The 23,617-nt window shown below is 36.5% G+C and overlaps 1 protein-coding gene across 2 annotated transcripts in view; it reads left to right on the top strand.

The window, feature by feature from the left end:
• Positions 1-23,617, top strand: part of sd (TEA domain transcription factor 1 homolog scalloped) — a 551,305-nt gene that overhangs the window by 443,000 nt on the left and 84,688 nt on the right. For both annotated transcript variants that reach the window (XM_090383888.1, XM_090383887.1), the window contains exon 7: positions 3,752-3,814. In XM_090383888.1, coding sequence (XP_090240014.1) covers positions 3,752-3,814 — 63 coding nt within the window. The remainder of the gene's footprint in view (positions 1-3,751; positions 3,815-23,617) is intronic.

Raw genomic sequence — 23,617 nt, 5'->3', positions numbered from 1 at the left:
GGTCATTAGTAATTGCAAAAGCCTCAGCATCTTGACCAGCTGGGTCAATGTGACTAGAAAACAGAAGCCAGCTGGAGTTGCGAACATTAAAATCACCAAGGAAAATTACCTCACTGTTAGGAAAGTTGCAAAGAGAGGAAGTCAAAGAGCTCCAAGTGATTAGTTGAGTTAGGAGAATGGTAGAGACAACAGATGAATCTGACACAGTGAGCTAAAGAGATTTTAAGCCAGAGAAGATCGAAGAGAGGAGATTCCAAATTACCTATTCTCTCACAGGGAATATTGGAACGGACATATGCACAAGTACTACCTTTGAGGCGAAAGGAATCATACAGCGAATAATTTGGGAACTGAGACGAGCAGTAGTTGAATCGACCGATAACTGAGATTCTGTCAGAAAAAGTACATGGGGTTTGGCAGACTGGAAATGGATATCGTTGAGATTAGAATTGAGGCCATGTATATTTGTGAAATGAACTAGTAAGTGTTTGGGGGGGTTTAGATCTTTTCGCAGATAAGCTTGCTCTATTAGTTTGACAATTCATGGTGTATTCAATAGTAAGAAAAAGTGGGGGGAAATGCTGTATGAAATAATGAAATTTTTGGATATGGTGTACACATAGTAAGAATATACCCAGATCCTTGACATAACGTGGCCTTGACATTGTCCCCCGTATACATAATACTTGAACTACCTCTAGTCACTATCTGGCAGAGTAGAGGTAGCAAGATTATACACTAGCTGATCCAGAAGCCTCCTAAAGAGTTACCAATAGGTTCGGTCTGGTGTACTAACTAGTGGCCAGCCTGTGAACACTGTTTTAGAGCTGTACCCTTGAAATGTAAGGAAGATTGTGTCTTGCCATGATGTTAACCTCAAAAAATGCTACCTGCAAGTCTTAAATGCTGATGGAACTGATATTGAGGACCAACTTATAAGTCAGGTGAACTGAAATTGGAAAAATCCAGTCATTCCTTTGCTTGCACTCTCATGATGTTGGGACTGTTAATAGACCTGGGTATACCCCCACGTACATGGCTCGAAACACTTCACCTAATCTGTTGTAGGTGACCATCCAGGTGTAAACCAGTGTGAGCAGGGATGAATGTTTGATGTCAACATCCTGTCGAGGAATGCCACCCCCTGTGTGTCTCCAGGCAATACTATGTAGTAGATGACTGTCATTATCCAGTGCAATGCCACCACTTTACTTATTGGTGGCTTGAAGGGGTGAAACCCATATGTAGTCTGCAGAGCAAAGTTTTGGCAACCCCCATCTCTTCCATCATGCAGTATGAGTGATATCTTTTGAGGTTATGATGAGCATCATGGCAAGATCCAATATTCCTTAAATTTTGAGGATACAGCTCTAAAATGGTTTTTGCAAGCTGACTGCTAGACAGTCCACCAGATGAAAATTTAGTATATAATCTCTCTGCCTCTATCTGCCAGCTGATGACTGGAAGAAATCCAAGTAGTGTGTATGTGAGAGGCATTATGTTATGTTAGGGAGCTGGATATATCCTTGATGTGTGTATGTTATATCCAAAAATTTCATTAATTCTTACATGTCTTTTGGATGATCTCACCTCTGCATGATCTCAATTAGTCTTGTTGTCCATTTTTATGTAATATTTACGATGCCCTGCTTACTTTTTCTGACAGATCCCAATTCTTTGTTACCTCAACTACTATACATCTCAATTCTAATTATTCACCCTGATTCCTTTTTTTTTCAAGAGTCCACCTGTGCATATGTCCACTCTAATGTCCATTGTCAGAGACCTAATTTTTATTATTGAATATTTTCTTTTTAATTTCCTGTGACTTAAAACCCTTGTTACTGCATTCTGTCAAATTCATCTGCTGCCGCAATCATTCTCCAATTTCACTAATCACTCAGAACTCTTTGACTTCATTTCTTTTAAACTATTTTCTCCAGTGAAGTAATTTTCACTGGTGATTTTAATGTTCACAGCTCCAACTGGCTACACAGACCTAGCTGGTTGAGATGTTGAGAATTTTGCTGTTAATAATGACACAGCTTGTTCATTTACCTACTAAAATATCAGTCCTAACTACAAACCTAACCCCACACACACACACACACACACACACACACACACACACACACACACACACACACACACACACACACGAATCTTTCTCATCAACAATTCCTCAAAGTACATGATCAATCTTAGTGGTCTTCTAGGCACCTAATCATAACTTGGCAATGTCAAAATATGTTACAAATCTGTAACATATTTTGCTACTTTTCCCTGCTAACTTCAATTATCTCTTGTGACAATGTAAATTCGTATTCTGTTAAAAATGAAAAATCTTTTCCCATCAGGGTAGTGCAAATAAAGGGCTGAATACTTTGTTTTTGAAATTTTATCAGTCCTTGTGATTCCTAAACATAATTACTGTGGATAGAAAAATAGAAATAAAAATAAAACTGTTGACGATAGAAAAAAAAATTCTGTATAGGTTTTTTTTTTTTTTTTCAAGGGGAAAATATCCATTTTAATTCCAAAGAACAGCAATATAACCAGAATAAAATCGAATTGTCTAGTTCTCGATTTTCATAAATTACAGTTTTTAAGAAAATAACAATCATTGCAGATGAAACTGACAAACTTCATTTTAAATCTTACACACCAACATATACAGAGGTTACAAAAAAATGACAATTATTGCAGATAAACTAGACAGGACTTCAAGGAAGCGCATTGGTTTAATTTTTAGATTTTCAAGAACAGGTAATAACCTTTTAACAACTGTTAACTTTTACTTTGGAATAGATTTTACAAACCACCATTGCAGATTAAACTGACAAAAGTTCAAGGAAACACACAGGTTTAATTTTCAACTTTATAAGAACAGATGGATCTTGGGAAGGAAAAATTTTAAGAAAACAGATTTTATTTTCAGATCTCAACAACAGATTGAAATAGCAAAGAATTTATTTTTAGGAAAAAAAAAAGTTTTCCCTCCCACAAGGTTTTCCATCCCATACACAAACAAGGTGCTGCGTCTGTGACACGGTGGCGTCTGCAGCACAGATGCAGGGTGGGCTGTGGCCCACAACCTAACCACTCCAAAATAAACTGCCCAGAAGACAACCCTCCCCAAAACATAATCACTCACCAAATAGACCTTATCAATTAAGACCCACAATGCAACGCTACATAACATTAAAATTATTCACAAAAATTTACTGTCACAACCAATACATTCAAAACATACATCTAACCCAAATCTAACGGGGGGAACTCGCACAGTCGCAAGGTAAGATCACCGCTCACCAAACATAACAACCTCGGTTCAAGCTCCCGACCTGAAAGGCAAAAATAATTTCTGAAACCAACACTAACACCATCTATTGAGAGAAAAACAAATCGGTGCCACTGAAAAGCATTCAGTTCAAACCCAACCCCAATACTACTACTACTACCAGTACTTCTACTCTGTTGAGGTACTGGTAGTAAAGATAGTTTGTTCTGGATTGAAAAAAAATTTTCTGTTAGTTTAACCATATCTATGCCTCGTCTTTATGTGTGCAGGTATGGGTATTGATTTGATGCAGTTATTTGTCTCAGTACTTCAATAAATTTTTCAAATCCAATAAAAAGCTGTCATATGTGTTTGTTGTATATAAAGAAATGTTTCTTTAAATTATATTTTTAATTACTACTTTTTGTCAATGTTAAGAGAGTAATTTCATACTACTTCTTTCTTTAACAGTATCACAAGCATTTGTTTGTTCATATAGGAGGCCTCCCCAGTTATTCAGATCCAGTTCTAGAGGTGAGAATGCAGACTTCTAAATTTCAATATAATATAATTTTTTACCCACTCCATTTGACAATAATGGCACTGAATAATTAAGATACTGGAAGCGGATATTATGTCAGTGGAAATTGACAAGCTCATAGAATATAAGCAATATACAGGTAGTTAGAAATAAAAGAGAGGAGGGGGTTAGTGATTAATATTAATTAGCTATTAATATTAATCACTAACCATACAGTAAAATTACAAAAGAAAGCAAGGCATAGTTGGTGTCAGCCTCAAGAAAAATTAAAAATACTACTACTAAACCTCATTTCGAATCAAGATGATGCCAAAGAAAAGCCTTTCTTTACCAGTCTACACCCCCCCCCCCACTCTCTTCTGTAATGCCCCAACATACAATAAATAATTCAGTGGTATGGTTCAATGATTTAATAAATTTAATGTTGTTTAAATTGGGATCCATAAATTTCAGTGAAAACTGGCACAATAAACATTAATCCAGGAGGTGATGTGGCAGAAGTTGTTTCTAAAAAAAATTAAAAATATATCTCTGCTTGCTAATATTAACCAACATTTAAGCTGCTGAATTAGAGACTGAACAATTTGAACTTTTGCGCTGATTCTTGCTGTTAATATTTATATTGATTAAAAAGATGCATTCATATTCAGAAAAACTTAATTTATTTGCATTCCCTATATTTATATACATCCTCCTGCAACGTTAAATGTATCAGTATTTGTTATAATATATATATATATTTATATACACGCATATATAGTAGTAGTAATATATAACAGTTAAGAAGCAAAATAAGCAGAAAAAGGAAAATAACAAAAGTTATAGTATATATATATACAGGGTGTCTCAAAAATATTGGTACAAACGTTTAGGGGAAGTAGGTAACATCTAAAGGAATGTGAATTGCATAGGAACCCATAACCGGAAACATCACGGGAAAGTAGTTGTTGTTGGTTTGGTTTTTTAGGAGCATTAGCAACCAAGGCCATATTGCTCCGGAATATGCGGTGGTCATTCCCTGACCTTTCCGCATCCTCCGTATTTGGTGGTGACGGGCTCGAACCCCGGTCTAATCAAGAAGCCTGTGCTACGCACTGCTGCTCCTTCCCACCTGGCTACGGAGGCGCCTGGGGGGGGAAAGTAGTAGCAGAGGCACAAGAAGCAGAAATGACACAAGACAGTAATTAGTGGCAAACATTTATTTGACATAATATTAACAATGGAGTACGAGATGGATGCATTTCATGTTGTTACAACAGATGCTTGAAGGTTCCACCATGAGTTGCGATGCATGCGTGACACCAACGCAGCATGGATTGGCGGACAGGGTCGAACACACTTGGAGTTTCTTTGACAGTAGCAGCAGGGCAGACAAGTCTCGTCACAAGATCCATTTCCGTCTTTTTTTTTTTTTTTTTTTTTTATGAGAACTCCAAACACGAGAGGTATTAGAACCTATAGTACTTAGTACCGTGCTTGGGTTGGAGGTTGAGAAGACGAAAGAAGATATTTGTTGACATTGGACTTGAACTTCTGTAGATTGTAATTTTCAGGAAATACGTATGAAGGAAGGTTGTTCCAGAAAACGGCAGTTGAATGAATAAATGAGGAAGATGAAAAGTTGGTTCTGTGGGTTTGAAGTTGGACAGTAAATGGATGTTGGCTGGTGGCGGCACGTGTTCGGACTGTTTTGAAAGAGAGAGCGGGAATTATAGAAGCCAATTCAGAAGAACAGTGCCCATGGAAGTATCTGTAGAAGAGGCATGCAGCAGAAACAGTACGTCTATGAGAAAGCGAGTGGAGAGACTCTGTTAGAGATGAATCATTAATTAACCTAACTGCCCTCTTCTGAATGGAATCAAGAAGCCTCAGAGAGGTTTTGGGGGCACCACCCCAGATGTGGGAACAATATTCCATGGCAGGGCGGATTTGCGATTTATACAGAGTGAGAAGCTGTTTGGAAGAAAAGTAACGCCGAGAGCGAAAGAGAAAACCAAGTTTTTTAGATGCAGAGGAAGCAATATTTGTAATGTGCTTGTGCCAAGAGAGATTAGAAGTCAGGGTAATCCCCAAAAGAGATATATCATTTTGCCTAGAAATCGGAGTGTAACTAAAGATAAGCATAGGAGCAGAAGAATCCTTTTTGCGAGATATAAGACAAGACTGAGTTTTAGAAGGGTTGAAATCAACTAAGTTGTCTTTGCCCCACTGGAGAATTACCTGAAGATCGGCATTTAAGGAATTGGCAGCAGATTTTCGAGAACTTGAAGCTGATTGAGCAGGACAAGGTTTCTCAAAATGGAAAGTGGAATGCAATGTGCTATCATCGGCAAAACTATGGATAGGATTTCCAGTCAATGGAAGAAGGTCATTGATATACAAGAGGAAAAGAGTGGGGGAAAGAACTGAACCTTGGGGGACACCGGCATTAGTGGAGAAGTTAGAGGACAGAGAGCCATCTACCATTACCCTCAGTGAGCGATCAGAGAGAAAACTGGATAACCAATTACTAAAAACAGTTGGCAAACCATAAGATGGAAGCTTGTTTAGAAGACCTTTATGCCAAACACGATCAAAAGCCTTTGAGATGTCAAGAGCAACTACTTGTGTTTCACCGAACCTTTCCATTGAATTAGTCCATAAATGGGTAACATAAGCCAGAATATCACCAGTGGATCGACACTGACGGAATCCATACTGGCGATCGTTGATCAGACGGAAGGTTTCTAGGTAGTTTAAGAGTTGGCGGTTAATTGATTTCTCCATTACTTTAGAGAGAGTAGAAGTAATTGCAATGGGACGATAATTGGATGGGAGGGATTTGTCACCCTTTTTAGGAACTGGCTGGATATGAGCAAATTTCCAAGCAGAAGGAAAAACACCTTTGGAATAAGAAAGTGAAAAAAGGCGGCAAAGAATAGGAGTAAGTTCAGGAGCACAGGTTTTGAGAACAAGTGGAGAAATACCATCAGGACCTGGAGCTTTCTTAGCATCAAATTCATCAAAATCCTTCTGATATCCTTTTGACGGAAGACCACAGGAGGCATTGAATGGAGCGTGTTAGGAATGGTGGGAGGTGTTTTACCAAGATCATTAATATATGAGCTGGAAGAAAAATGGGATGCTAGCAGGTCAGCTTTATCCTTGGCTGAAGTGACAACAGAACCATCTGGTTTGGACAGAGGTGGGAGCAGAGATGGGCAAAAGTTGCGGCCAATAGCTTTGGCAAGAGACCAGAATGCTCGGCTACCATTAGGGCAAGAAGCAAGTTTTCTACTCTTAGCCTGTTCAAACTCTAGTTTGGACTGATTAATAACTGCTTTACAATTGTTGCGAGCTTTGGTGTAAGCAGAAAATGAAACTGAAGAATTAGAAACAAGCCAATTACGATATGCAACGTTCTTCTCTTGGACAGCCTTAGCACATTTATTGGAAAACCAAGGTTTAGATAAAGGACGAGATTTTAAAGTGGAGTGTGGGATAAAGGATTCCATTCCTGCAAGAATAATTTCACTGACACGATCTGAGCAAACATTGACATCAGAAGTTTTGAAACAGTAATCAGACCAAGGAAAAGAAGAAAAGAAGTCTCGCAGGTCATCCCATTTTGCATTCTTGTAATGCCAAACAATACGAGGTTGGGAATAGCCATGAGATAAAGGTTCCATTGGAGAAGAGACAATCACCAAGTTGTGATCTGAAGTGCCTAAAGGACCTCTCACTTCGACCTTGTACTTAGAAGGGTTGTTTGTGAGAAAAAGATCAAGCGTATTGGCTGTATGATTAGGATTGTCCGGTATTCTTGTAGGTAAATGAACAATCTGTGCTAGGTCATTAGTAATTGCAAAAGCCTCAGCATCTCGACCTGCTGGGTCGGTGTGACTAGAAAATGGAAGCCAGCTGGAGTTGTGAACATTAAAATCACCAAGGAAAATTATCTCACTGTTAGGAAAGTTAGACTGGAGAAAGTCAAGTTGCAAAGAGAGGAAGTCAAAGAGCTCCAAGTGATTAGTGGAGTTGGGAGAACGGTAGAGACAACAGATGAATTTGACACAATGAGGTAGAGAGATTTTAAGCCAGAGAAGATCAAAGAGAGGAGATTCCAAATTGCCAAGTCTCTGACAGGGAATATCAGAACGGACATATGCACAAGTACCACCTTTGAGGCGAAAGGAATCATACAGCAAATAATTTGGACATCTGAGATGAGAAGTAGTTGAATCAACTGATAACTGAGATTCAGTCAGAAAAAGTACATGGGGTTTGGAAGACTGCAAGTGGAAATGGACATCATTGAGATTGGAATTAAGACCACGTATATTTGTGAAATGAATTAGGAAGTCCTTGGGAGGTTTAGATCTTTTCGCAGATAAGCTTGCTCTATTATTTTGACAATTCATGGTGTATTCAATAGTAAGAAAAAGTGGGTGGGACATGCTGTATGAAGTAATGAAATTTTTGGATATGGCGTACATGTGGTAAGAATATACCCAGATCCTTGACATAACGTGGCCTCGACAATGCTCCCCGCATACACACTACTCGGACTCCCTCCAGTCACTATCTGGCAGAGTAGAGGTAGCAAGATTATACACTAGCTGATCCGGAAGCCTCCTAGAGAGTTAACAATAGGTTTGGTCCGGTGTACTATCTAGCGGCCGGCCTGCGAACACCGTTTTAGAGCTGTACCCTCGAAATGTAAGGAATATTGGATCTCGCCACGACATTCATCATAACCTCAAAAATCATCAATCATACTGCATGACGGAAGAGATAGGGGAGGGTTGGCCGGAACTTAGCTCTAGAGACTAAACATGGGTTCCACCACTTCAAGCCTCCAATAAGCAAAGTGGTGGTATTTCACCGGTTGATGAGAGTCATCTACCACCTAGTACTGCCTGGTAACATAGAGGGGCGGCGTTCCTCCATGTGGTGTGGGCGCCACACCTCGACCCCTGCTTACGTTGGTTCACACCTGGGTGGTCACCCACCATGTACTTGTGCATGGAGGTTATACCCAGGATTACTAACAGTCCCACCATCGTGAAGGTGCAAGCAGAGGATTTGGCTGTCATAGACCGTCCGGACTTCGCCGAAATTGGGTCCACTTGACTTAAGTGTCACCCGAATATCAGTTCCATCAGCGTTTTAGACTCCCAGGTAGCAAGAACAGCTTGTCTGGCATATCTGAGAGAATGTCTGTGACAACCTCAAGGACCAATGTATGAATCACTTGTCTCCACAAGTGATTCATACATGATAGATTTGAGGGCCCCACAGAAAGAAATCAAGGTTCGATAAATCAGGTGAGTGTGGGGGCCAGGCAACGGGTCCACCACGGCCAATCCATCGACGCCCAAAATGCCTGTTCAAATGGTCACGAACACACCTTCCATAATTGGCAGGCGCCCCGTCATGTTGAAACCAAATGTTGCGTCTCACATTTGCTGGAACATCGCAAGTAACCCTGGTAGAACATGTACAAGAAAGATCCGATATTTAGCGGAGTTCATGTGGGATGGTAACAGGTATGGGCCAACTAAGCAGTCACCGACCATACCTGCCCACACATTTATTGTGAAGCGATGTTGTGCCACATGGGGGCGCACACCGTGTGGGCCTTCTGCTAATCCATATGCTAGGTGTATGTCTGCCAGCTCACAGTTCGTATATCGATGCATGCTCTTTGTGCGGCGACTACTGCTTGAATGATTAAACGAGAAATTTTCCCTCCCACAAACTAATGAACAGTGCCGTGTACTGACCTACGGTGACGTTTCCTGTTATGGGTTCCTATGCGATTCACATTCCTTTAGATGTTATCTACCTCCCCTAAATGTTTGTACCAATATTTTTGAGACACCATGTACAGTAATACCCCGACTTGCGCTACCCCGAGTTACGCGATTCTTGATTTTTTTCGTTTGGCAACAATGCCGCCCACTATCTTCAAGGTCGTTTTTCATATGTTATCGATATATATGGTGTGATGGCGGAGAGTGAGAGATGAACAAAATTCAACTTTACTGCTCATGAGCTGCACACATATACAAGAATTTGTATTCCAACTGTCATATTTGTATGTGTACATTCGAATTCGTGCTCAACGTTTGTCGGAAATTACATCGTTTTCACGAAAGAAATGGATCGCGTCGGTCGAGGCGTATACATTCAGTCCTCATATAACACGTGTTTACACTACACGAATTCGATCATACACTATTTATAAATACGGTAACGATATCTCATAATATAACACGAACCGAATTGGCTTATGCATGATTCGCCTTTGTGTTTACAAGAAATGGCAGTCGAATGCAGAATCACCCCCAACCGCAACACGATAGGAATGAAGAGAAGATTCTGAAAATGTATTTGTTTTAGGGGGAAACACATTTCACCATAATAACTTAAAAACCAACACAATTCCAGCTATCGGTATGCAATTAGATGGAGTTTACTACCACCAGTTTATAACAGATTCCACTAGCAGAAACGCAACTGGATTTTTATTGTTTTATGGTAGTAACCCCTAGAAATGTGAGGTGTTAATAGTGTATCTCTGCCTTTATGGTGTTGTTTATTCAGTTGCTACATACGCGCAGCTTTGTTTATGCGTATCAAGCGTGCCTCCTCGTTTTGTTATTGTGCTTTACTCCCTAAAAATGAGTAAAATACTTAAAAGGTGTGAAAAGGAAGCGTCCTGGTGAAGACACTGCAGATTCAGAGAGAAAAATTCTTACCCGGGAAAATTTATAGTGGCCTCATACTATGGTTTATGGCCAAAATCACACAGGCCCACCGGGGTTTCCCCGGTAAGGCTTATGGCCAGTCCGCCTCTGTCGATAGAGAAAAAATATGAAATTGTGAAATGCTTTGAGCGAAATGAAAGACCATGTGATATTGCACGTGCTACAGGCCTAAATGAGGCAACGGCAAAAAGCACACGACAATTGCAAACTTGACAGAAGGTCTTAGCTCAATTGAAAAGGGCTTAAAAATTTTAGAAAACATAGACTACAACGAAGAACGCGTTATAGTTACAAAGCAAGGAATAAAAAAATTATTAGCTTGCTACGAAGAAATTCTGCGTGAAAAAAAAGAAGTCGCTGTGTCGTCAGACGAATTTGTTAGATTTTATGAAGCCATCGACATTGAAATAACTTTTTTACGTAAGTCATTTATTTTTTTAATACATATTTTGTATTAATATGTATAAAGAACTGCAATTTTATTAATATTTTTCTTCTAAACTAGTGTTTTTGTTAGTCCTTGGTCCCAATTAAACAAAATTTATATGTATTTATATGCAAAGTTGTACCCCGACTTACGCGAATTCGACTTAAGCGATTTTCGTCGGACCCACCTATCATGCACATAATCTTATCTGTAGTCAAATATTGAGTCAAATATACTAAGTTATAAAATGTGCCACAACAAATTCTCAATTTAGGAAAACAAGATAGCAGTTTTATGATTGCTATGATCATATTTTCCCTAATTTGGAATTTTATTCTGGAGGCGCAGCAAAGTTCTGTCAGACCTGGGGGGGGAGACAGTACAATATATTTGCACCTGCCTTTATGTAAATGATTTAAATATAAAAATAAAATAATAATTTTTATTACTGTTTTATTCACAAAAGGGCACTTTACAAACATGAAAGTGTCCCACAACAGATTAAAAAAAGAGAGTTAATAAAGATAAATTTTCCTGGAATTTAATGTCATAAATTGGTTTTAATTGAAATCAGAGAATACTGATTTCAGTGAAAACATCACTGAAATCAGTATTCTCTAGAGTTTATTTTATCTGCATTTAGAAAGAAATAAACTAATATGGCCAGATCACTAAGTCGTTCTTGTGCCAACAGGTAGGAGAAAAGGAACTTTAAAACTCGTGGTGTCCCTGTACACTGGAAGAGCATTTGCTACGTTTTTTCCAAATATAAACCTGTTTTGTTGAGGTTGAATATATATTTGGTTATGTAGTCCCCCTCTCATGCCACTTTTTGTAAATATGGTTGCCATGCGTTATTTTAAATTCGCATAATTAAAACATGCGTAAAGTAAGAAGTCACTATTAAAACTATTAACTTATATATATATATATATATATATATATATATATATACAGTCGATTCCGGTTATTTGGGACACATCGGGACTAATGCATTTTGGTCCGATTAAGCAGCTGCCCCAATTATCCGAAGTTTCACGTAAAAAAAGTTAAAAATACAATGGAACCTGCTTTACAATTGGTTCACTGTACAATCAAATCACGTTACAATGGAGTCACCATAGTAAAGTACCGTTCGCTATATGATGTGTAGTAAGCGCCGGTCATTGTGATCACGTTTGTGAATTGAATTTTAATTCTATTAAACAGTGATTCTAATTAGCAAAAATAGGAGGAATATTATCCACAGGCTATAAAAGTAAAAGATATATATTAAGCACAAATTTACCTTTTATTACCTTACCAATGAAAAAATTAAATGATATGTGAAAATCGGAAGAATATATGTGATAATCGGAATAATTAATACGTACTGTAATATGTACATACTAACTAGTTGGCATTTCTGTTCACTGGCATTTGTGGGTGGGGGTTAAAATTTAAAACAGTAAAAAGATAAGCAATCAATAACAAAGAACACGGCACACACACACAAATTGCAAGTAACACGATACGTGCAAGTGAGAACGGAGTAACAAGTTACGAAGCTTTAAAAATAGGAATGAAGAGAAGATTCTGAAAATTAACTAATATTTCTTATTAATAAAATTAATAAGAAAATTAATTTTTTTTATATGATTGAAGATTCCACGGAAGTGTAAACACACTTCACCATAATAAACCACAGAATTCCAGCTGTCGGTATTATCGCAAATTCAATAAGATGGAGTTTACTATACGTTTATGATAGATTTCACTAACAGAAAAGCCCAATAAACAGGTGACTGCTAATTGTTTTATGGTTGTGACCTCCAGAAATCCAACTGAACCACGTGGTATGGTCGAAGACAACCGTACCGTAATCTCCAGTGCTGTGGTCTCCTGTCCCGATTAAACGGCATGTTATCCCAATTAAGCGAAGTAAACTCTGGCTGTTTTCTTGATTGGGTTCTGTTTTTTAAGATTTTCCCCAAATAAATGGCTGCCCCGATTAACTGGTGGCCCAAATAACCAGAATCCACTGTATATATAAATAATATCAAATGTACAAGTATATACATAATATCAAAGCCTTAACTAAATATTTCTACATGAGGGTAAATACTTATTGGCCATCTCTTGGTTGTGCTCCAGAGGGTTTGGCTTTCCAGGCTAAACGTGGAAATTGGTTGTCATCCATCTGATGACATGGCCACACCATTGAAGTCAGGCTTCTTGGATCTGTATTTGAAGTGGATTTATGTTTAATGCAGCCCGTATGGACTCTGCCTTGTCTCGTCTTTCTGTTCCACTCTACGAAAGTTCTCATCTCGGCAGTATGCAGTCAGCTCCAAGACCATCCCTTGTACTATGGATAAAGGGGATGGTTAAGGGGTAAGAGGAAGAGTGATCATATAAGTGACTACTGCTGGTCATAGAATAATGTGATATACCATGGTTGGTGTTTTGCTGTCTTACTGCTTTTAATATTTATTAATGATTTCGATGTAGGTATTTCACATTTGATGTCTACGTTTTCTAATGATACAAAGGTGGGCAGGGTAGTTGACATTAATCAGAGTACACTTCAAGATCCAAATAAACTATGCAGATGGAATAAAAGATGATAACTGAGCTTTGATATTGATAAATATATGGTACTGTATTTGGATAGCATGTTCTGTCAGTAATATGCAAGAATTTTTCCAGCAGGCACAAAGAGGTGATATAGTTAGGCTAAATCTAGAATACTGCATACAGGTTTGGAAAGGTTGCACAGAAGAGTAAACATGATTGAGGGACAAAAGGATATTTTTACTAGGAAAGACTGGGGGTTAATGTAAATTGCAGCAGCCAAAAGCAAGGCATCTGCACAGCGACCTGATTATGGTGTATAAATAAATAAATTTGTCCTCAAATAAAAATATTTTTTATTTCACAACAAATAGAAATTTAGAACTGGAAAGCCTCACACTACAAAAAATGTCATGAGTTCCCTATCTCTTATACTCCAAACAAGTAATACTACCCCAATAGAGATGACTCTTGTTACTCGTTCTCAGTGGGTGATGGTGGTGGTAGTAGTACTGAAGAAGTAGATCCACTAGTGTAAGAGGGTTATGTCTTCAAGGAAAGAAGTGTTATGTAGAGGATGACTGCTTAAGAGGAACACAGACTTCATGTCACCTCACTCAGCCTCATAAGAGTGGGAGAAGCAATCGTGGTGAAAGAAGTGAGAGGACAGTAATAAAATGGTAAGGCACTGGGAAAAAGTAATAGAAAGGGCAAATTAGCAAGAGCCTCCTTTGTCTAGTATGAAGATGGGGGTTAAACATAGACTACTCTGGTAAAAAGATTTTGTTGCATTCAGGGAATTGCTGTAGTGGTTTTTAGGAGAAGACAGGTACTGACAGGCCAGGCATAGTTGTCTTGTACTGGTTGTGCCCCTCTGGACTGTCTTGCTGTGGTACATGGTTCAATCTGCTTGAGGGAAATTTGGGAACCTAGCAGTATAGCAAAATGCAGCAACGGACTGGACTTCTGTGGCCAGTAGTGTCTTTCGGGCTGACCAGAGATGGCCTTTGACCAGTTGAGGTCAAAGGAGTTGAGAGTGGCAGTATGATTTTTAAGGACAGAATTTCTACAAAGTGGTGGAGGTTTCCTATAGAGAAAACAACTCCATATTCCTATCATTGGGTGGTATCTCGTCTGATGCATGAAGAATTGCCTCATGCTGCTGAGTCAGTCATCAAGAGTGTCTGCACTGACTTCATTTGTGGTGCCACACCATCTGATGTTTTTGTGTCAACTTGGTTAATGATGCCAGCTCAGCTCATAGCACCTGGTCAACTTGACTGCTTCAGCTGTGTATTTCTATATTAGATTGCAAAGAAGATCAAAGAATTCTGAGATAATGGCTTGTGGGCTAGAGATTGTACTCCTTGGATGTAATCTGCTACATTTCCTTGTATTATGCTCTTCCATGTAGTTCCTGTGTGTGACTTCCTGTGCCACTAGTGGTTTCTCTGTCCTGATTTTGGTGCTTCAAGAAAGATCTGCTCAGATTGTTTTTAAGAAGTAACTGCTCAATCTATTTCTGTGTTTTGGAAAATTTCTTACTTGAGACCTGAGTGTGACTTTTTTTAGGAATAAATCTGTAAATACGTATCTGTTTTTGTAACTATACGACAGGTTTCCAAGGTTTGGCCAGCACTGCCTAGTACAATAAATAAATTAAAAAAAAAAAAAACATAAGCAACTTGACGATGATTTGCATAATACACTGTTATTCCTGTATAACAGAATTTATGTTGAAGATGCTTACCCAGAATGCCTGCATAATTTCATTGTTCTTCTTCCTTAAACCAAATGAGGACTCTAAAACCTCTAGAAAAATCCCATGCCCAAACCCATATGGCTTTTTTAAAAAAATAGATTCATCTAGATCCAGTGATCAACACAGAAGCAAAGATATCAGAAATTACTATTTGGTCATGGTCTACTTTGATCATGAGAAATTTTGACATAGTGATATGGAATACTCCAAAAACTTCCTAAGTATTAAAAAATTCCAAGTTTGCACATCCAGTTCTTTTTCCAGAATTTTCAGCAGGAGGATTTGGTTTTGAATGTCACCTTTTTTGCTGTTAGAATAAATTCAGTTACCACAGACACTTAAATATTGATGATCTTAATATCTTATTCACAGAATGTGTGCATGATTGAGTGACAGATACAAGGTGTAATAAATAAAATTGGAAACAGAATAATGCGTGAATTACAAAAAAAGTTAGCTATATTAAACATATAAATAATTAAAACTATTTTATAAATGATTATTTTATTAACAAGCCAGAAGGTCGCTTCGCTCCCCTCTGACTTGTCACACGAACCTGAATTATATGTTTTTATATTTTAAATTTTTTTTGTGGGAGGGAACCCCACACCCCTTCTAATAATCAGATGTACAAAAATTATATTATATTATCTAAAAACGAATTAATAACAAAACCATCATTTATATACAAACAACTCCCGTATAACACGGTTTTGCTCTATCACAATAAATTGTGGATGTAATTTTTCAACAGTTTCATTCTTGTTTTGAATCCCTGCTGTTCAAATTTTTTTGAGATTTTAGACATTGCAAACCAAGTCACAAATTTCTCGCTAGTAGTTATGCAAAAAAAATTATTGGGAAATCCCCGGGTTAGATTCTGTGCTATTGAACTTGTGCTTGTTGAAAAATCTAGATTTCAAAGTTTTATTACTATTGGATAATGCACCAGGCCATCCAAAATATTTGATTCATCGAAACATTGAAGTAATGTTCCTAGCACCCAATACAACTTCTTTAATTCAGCCATTAGATCAAGGCATTATTTACCTTCAAAACCCATTACATCAGAAAATCGTTACAATGGATTTTGAAAAATATTGATTCCATATCTATTGAAGTGATGAAGGCGTGGAAACATTTTTCAGTTGTGGACTGTATTATCACCTTTATCATAGCTTTATCGCACAAAGAAGTAAAACTGTCAACATTAAATGCATGTTGGAAAAATGTATGGCCAGAGTCAGTTCATTCAGGAAATACGGTCGAACCGGCAGAAAACGGAATCAGTGCGATATTAGAACTTGCTAAGTCGGTAGGAGGGGAAGTTTTGATGATATGACTACTGAAGCTCTCCTGGGTAGCACAGTTGGTAGAATCGCCACCTCCCCCCATAGGAAAAGAACCCAGTTCGAATCTTTTTCACGTTTTCAGTTTGAATCTTTTCCACATGGCTGAGTTAATCAGTCTCAGCCACACACCTTGCTACTCTCAGGCGAGGTTTTTTTCAAAACCTCGCCTGAGAGTAGCAAGGTTTTTCTGTTTTGCTAGATGAAATACCTGAGTTTTCGGGCGAGGTTTTGAAAAAACCTCACCCGGAAACTCTGGTATTTCATCTAGCAAAACAGAAAATCAACCTCAGAACACACGCAATTTATAGACAATATACACAGATCAACATGGCCTTAGTCGCCAATGCTCTGAAAAAAAAAAAAAAAAGATATGATTACTGAAGACATCAAGAATTAGTGGTAAAAAAAGAGGCTGGCAAAGAATATTTGATGGAAATGGCATCGGAGGTAAGCCAAACCAATTCAGAGGATGATAACGCAGATGAAATTTTAATTTCCAAATTTTACACTAAAAAGCATATGGGAAGGCATAAAGTTAGCCAAGCAATTAGAATCTTATTTTTTTGAATGCAGATTCTTCGACTGAGAGGATCCTGAAATTCAAAAGGGAGCTTCAAAAATGCTCAGTTCCATACGATGAAATTTACAAAGATCTATCAACCAAAAGCAAACAAACCCAGATTACTGATTTTTTTAAAAGAGAACACAAGATACATGAACTCTAGAATGGTGTATTTTTGTTAGCTTTTGGAACATAACTCCCCTTTTTGTACTGATTCTTAGTCCCATAGTTTTATTGTTTTTTGATTCCTTTTCTATTAATACAAGGAGATTTTTAGCTGCCTTCACTCTAATTAATGCAATGTACTCACTTGTCCATGTGAAAAACACGGTGATGTTAAGTCAACACTAACCTTGATAATGACTTGATTTTTGTTTATTGTCATACTAAAAGCCAATTTCACAGTAAACTGTTCATTGAAAAATGAAGTTATATTCCCCTTCGTTTGAATTCATATGAATTCATGGAATATATGCTTTCTATCCAGCTCTGTCACCTGTGACTTGTTCACAAACCAAACATTTCTTTCTCATTTCCACTACATGTAGTCATTTTTTATGTCTAAATTTCTAAATTAGTAAATTTCTTAAAACCATAACAATTGCGTTTACCTTTAATAGTAATTTATGCGGAGGTTAACTTGAAGGCTCCAGAGAATAAAGTGTTTCGGGTGTTAGAGTTGTATTCTTCAGCATTACAGCTATTTGGCATAATTTGATCTGATGAATAAACTATTTTTCAATTTTCCTGGAATCTTAATTTCAGATAAAATTTTTTAATTCATCAAACAGTATTATTTGTTGTGGCTAAAATTGCACAGTAAAACTTTTCTTCCAAAGGAGTTTTGATACTTCCAAAAAAAGTCATGTATTAAATTTCTTGAATTGCGAATATTTTCAGGAATCTCTATTTGATCATTTTTGTCTTTTACCACTTTATAATTTTTTCTTTTATCAACGATTAGAGTTTCAGTAGAGCTATCAACAATTTCCAATTCATTTTTTTTTGCTCTTTTCATATGTTTCCTTTCTTAATTGTTAAGCGTTTAACTTATTATAATCAGTTTGTTTTCTTTGATATCAGGATTTTTAAGTGCTGCTTCATACTCTTCAAGATCTTTTCTTTTCTTAGCCTTTCTGATACAATCTTTCTCTTTTCTATTACTGCCATTATTAACAACGTTGCTAATAGCTGAAGAAACTTTTGAAAAAACTGAATCGTGGCCTTGAGACATGTAGAATTCTAAAATTAAAAACGTTAAAAATTAAACCCCACAATTAATAACAGCCGAACTGTCAACATTGTGTGATTTCATAACGCTACTAAACACTATCAGGTAATGACTCATCGCTGTGGTATATGCTGCTGAATTTAAGAGTGACGTGCCTAGGTGTGGTCTTTGAGACAGACCTGTCAATCACTTTGTTGTAGTATGACACAATAGCAGTTAGCTCCACCCTGCGGAAAGCAAAAGTGTGCATGTGAAAAAGCACTATTTTCCGAAATATTCTTTTATATATAGATATATGTAAATATGTTTAAGTTTTTTATTCATTAAGTATATATGATATCATATACTGTATGCATAAAATATAAGCAATACTTTATAATTATGATTATTATCAAAATAAACATGTGAAACAGAATAAACTGCTAGAATGATATAAACAACGAATTACAGATATAAAAGTTAATATTTTAAAAACATTTGAATAAATATTTAAGTTGTACAATGTATATAACAGACTACTTTTCTAGAAATGCATCACAATACCACTTACTTTTCTAGAAATGCATCACAATACCAGATTTCAGTGGCATCAGAGGGTACAATGTATGTGCTGAGCCTTACCCTGGCTATGCCACTGCCCAGAATACTCCTCTGTTAACATGTAATCAGTTTTTCGGGAGGGGGTGGGTTACCATCCCAGAACAAAATGTCAAACAGTTGCGTATTGCAATTTGGCTTATTTATTCAGCTTAAATATCATTTTTCCTCATAGTAGATGGAATTTTATTGCTTTTTACACTATGATGGGCAGCATTATCCATGACTATCACACAGTGCCCAGTATGCAGATCTATACAGATGGTTTGTAAACATAAAATCAGTTACATAGGGTTATGTAACCGATTTTCCACTGTCGCTATCCCTTATCTGTAATAAATCATATAAAAGTACAAGTGGAAAATCCGTTACATAACCCTATACCAGCAAACAATAGCAATGTGATAAAAAAATATTTCATTTCTTTTCTATACATAGAACAATGGCATATCCAGTTGAACAAACTATTCAAAGATACAGAATTTAAAATAGTATCAAAACTCATGAGGAAACTATATGCGGTCCTTAACAATCACTCTGTTCAATCTTCCTTTGCTTTCCAAACAAATGATTTAGTCTATAATATATCCTGTAAAAACTGTGATTCTTCATACCAGGGTTCAGTGTGTTGTAAATCAGACATGAGAGTAATCCAAATTAGCTTTCCATGCAATTAATGAAGGACATACCTTCCTGTTCAATGAAGCAAAGATTCATAATATTCAGCATAATTATACAAAATTATTAATAGCAGAAACCCTTGAAATTAAATTGCATCAAAACTTGATTAACGTGCGTCGCCCCTATCCCATTCCAGACTTTTGGTCTTTCATATGCATGCACTAAGAAAGCAACTAATTTTTCACCATTAAATTCTGTCACACATTTTGCACTGTACTACCCTCTGACCGGGACCATTGATTATGGTATTGTAATTACATCATATTCATATTCATTTTTATTTATGATGCTAATGTCTTCTTTCACTCGTAAGTATTGGTTGATCATTTGATGTATTTTGAGTTTGTAGCTCTAAAACTATTGATACTGGATATGTTTGATCATCAATTTTCCTTTGGTTGTAAGAATACATTTAAGTAATCTTATTAAATCCATTTGGATAACAGACAGTGTTGACAATGAAGTGTTCTACATGTAATTATTGAGGAATATTCTTATTCTTTTGTTAATTGATTTATAATGTAGAACATATTGAGCCTTGTTGCTCTTATACTTATTAATTGAAGTATAATAATAGTGTACTGCTAGGTTATTGTTGTTATTTGGTTTTTAGGAGCATTAGCAACTAAGGCCATATTGCTCCGGGGATGTGTGGTGGTCATTCCCTGACCTTTCCGTATTTGGTGGCTCATGGGCTCAAACCCTGGTCTAATCAAGAAGCATGTGCTACGCACTGCTGCTCCTGCCCACCTGGCTATGGAGGTGCCACTGCTAGGTTATATGTAATACAAATTTTCATAGATTGTATTTATTAGTTATCATTTCCTCATAGTATAATATACACAGACTCACAAAGTGCATTTCAAGGACAACAAACAGAGTTGAATTACTGGAAAAAACTACAAGGAGAAAATACAGGGGGAAAACTACAAACTGTTAAGGTTATGCTCGGATTCCCCATCATATTGAATCAAATGAACATTTAGATCTGGCTGCCGAAAACTCAGAAATCCAATTATTGACACACTAGGAAGAACCTCATATGTGTTGTGGAGAAGTTAATTCAAGTGTGAAGCTCTACATAAACTTTTTTTTGAAAGAGCTTTATTTTTCTGCTGACCTTATTAATATTTTCTCAAAAGGATAATAATGATTAAAACAAGCAAAAATGTTTTTAAAAAAATAAAAAATATAAGTAAATGTTTTTATTAATGTTTTTATATACAAAAAATCATAATAGTTTACCACAAAATATTTGGTTGCACTTAAATATGCATGATATGATGGTATTCTTAACACCATATGCCCATACTTTTTAAAAATTTTCTCAATTTTTTTAAAGTTCTGCAATTGGCTTATGCAAGTTTGTCAATGAAAGAAGTTTCACCTTAAGTATGTGTTCACTGTAGGGAATATTATTTTATGTTAACTGTTGTTGAATATTGTTTTTTTTCTTGTATCAGAAGATGAAATTCTATTGCTTTTTACACTATGTTTGGAGGCATTGTCCATCACTATCACTTCATTATCCATGTCTTCAGTGATCAAAAAAATTTAGAATAACCTGTTTCTTAATTCACCATTCAAAATTATTGTTTTTCATTTCAGTGTTATAGTCTCTGGACTTTTTTTGCTTCAAATATTAATAAAACATTGGGATAAAGCTATTTGATGATCCAACATATACAGAGTTGCAGTACTTCTTGATTTCTCTTCTGTGTAATGCAAGTTGCAGGACTCCAGGTCTCATTAAGATAAACAATTATTCTATTTCAGCATTACAATCTGATGATTCTAAGATAATGGCATCTTTTACTTACAATATCTTTTCCCCATTAACCATAATCTGTTGGATTCACATTTTCTATATTTAAAACCCAATTTTTTTAAAATTTGGCATCAGTGCCCTCTCAGCTCCCTTTGAAGTTGATCTTCTCTTTTAGAACTGCAAGCAGCTTTCCAAGTGTTGTGGGGGAGGTCTCTTTTCTAACAGGGGGAAAAAAATTCAGCAACCGTTCAGATAGCAGCTGAATCAGACTGTTTAAGCCAGTTATAGTTTTTTTTCCCCCTCTTTTAGTATCTCACATCACTTTCATTCTTTATTGTTTTCACTGAGTGATAAACGTTTGTTTAACTGCACAACTTTATTTCTCTACTTCATTATTATCCTCAAAGTATTTAAAGACAATTACAGCAATACCCCTCATAGCACTGATAATTGGTACCAAAACTGTTCCGTGTTATGTGAAACCGTGCTGATTGATGTATAATTATAATGGATTTTAATTAAATGCATACCAGAGAGTCTATAAACAAATTGTAATAAATCTATAAACAATTTGCACGTGATAGCCAATTAAATGGATTTGAAATAAGAAATACTGCAAAAATTTTATTAATGAAAAAGTAACATCATGAGAGATGAGAAAAAAGCTTTATTGTTTATTTAGGTATTTCAAAAATGAAGTTTGGTGAAGTCATTTCTTCTTTTTCTTGGTATACAAGAAAAAGAAGAAATGACTTTCTTCTTCTTCTTTTTCTTGGTATTTTTCTTTGTAGCATTGAATCCCATCTTATAAAATTTGCCGTATCTGGATGCTACATCCAACATTTGGATCTCCATTCATAATTGCTTCGCAGGCAACGTCAAGCCCCGAAAAACTTCTTCAATTCTTCTGTTGAAAATTCTTTTGGTGCCACTTCTGTGTTATCCACTTCAGAATTGTTTTCCTCTTCTTCATATGCAATTTTCTTATCAATTTCAAGAAGAGTTGCATCATCTAAGTTATTTGCATGTGAGTTAATGCAGTCACGTACATTGGCAGTATCCAAAGTTTCGAATCCCAAGTCTTTTCTGATCTTCACAATGTCTTCGGCAATTGTCTCAACTTGCAATTCAAAACCAATGAAATCATTTGCCAAATGGGGCAAAACATGCTGCCAAACATAATGCATGTTGTTTGCAATGATTTCTAACCAAGACGCAGATATATTTTCTATCGTATTTAGAGGGGTAAAAAATAAATTGTGAAATGAAAAGTTTGAAAAGTTATCATGTCGTCTCTTCAGGATGGAATTAAGAAAAAGTGGACACTGTTGCCACTGACTGCCTGAGGAGACTACTGTCATATGTGCAGCACATATAAGACAATACAGTTGGCATCGCAGCATATATGTACCCGTATACCTAGGCTACGACAACACAGCATATATGTAGAGTGCGTGTCTAGGCTACTGAATGAGTTTTAATATGTACAGTAAATTTTCAACTTAAATTTAAGTGAAACCTGTGCTGTTTGAAACCGTGCTAAGTGAGGTATTGCTATACTTCACTTTGTCTTGCTTGATGATGTACAGTTTGTCTTTTCTTTGTAACAGAGATAGTGGAGACTTTTTTTTTTTTGACATTGAGAAGAAACAAAGAATTGGTGATTGTGACAGTACCGAGTCACCGATTCTATTCATCCATGCTTATTCTATTTTTTACCTTTTTTAGGAAATTAACTAGTTTAAATATAGTTCTAGGAACCACAACTAGGAAGAACACCGCACAGGTTCTTCCTAATTGTGTCAAACTTTACCTTCAAAATCTCATATATACTGAATAAAAATTCAAAATACAAAACATGTCCAAAGAAGAAAAGCAAAAGACATGGCTGTACCAAATTAAGAGTTAGCTTCTACAAATTAAATTTATTGCATTTATTGAATGCATCGGAAGACTGGTACATGTTCAAATAGACAAGAAGCGAAATTTTCTAGAGTCCAAACTGAATTTACGTATCCAACGTGTGCAAACATACTTTCTTGAGATGAGCCTCTACTCTGCTCCAGCTGTAAAATGCTGCTTATGGTCACAATTTTTTATAGTTAGGAACT

This window comes from Mastigoproctus giganteus, chromosome 10, assembly GCF_048544385.1.
Source record: "Mastigoproctus giganteus isolate SK-2022 chromosome 10, ASM4854438v1, whole genome shotgun sequence".
NCBI classification, from domain to species: domain Eukaryota; kingdom Metazoa; phylum Arthropoda; class Arachnida; order Uropygi; family Thelyphonidae; genus Mastigoproctus; species Mastigoproctus giganteus.
The sequence above is the reverse complement of the archived record's forward strand: the minus strand, read 5'-3'. Positions and strand labels throughout refer to the sequence as shown.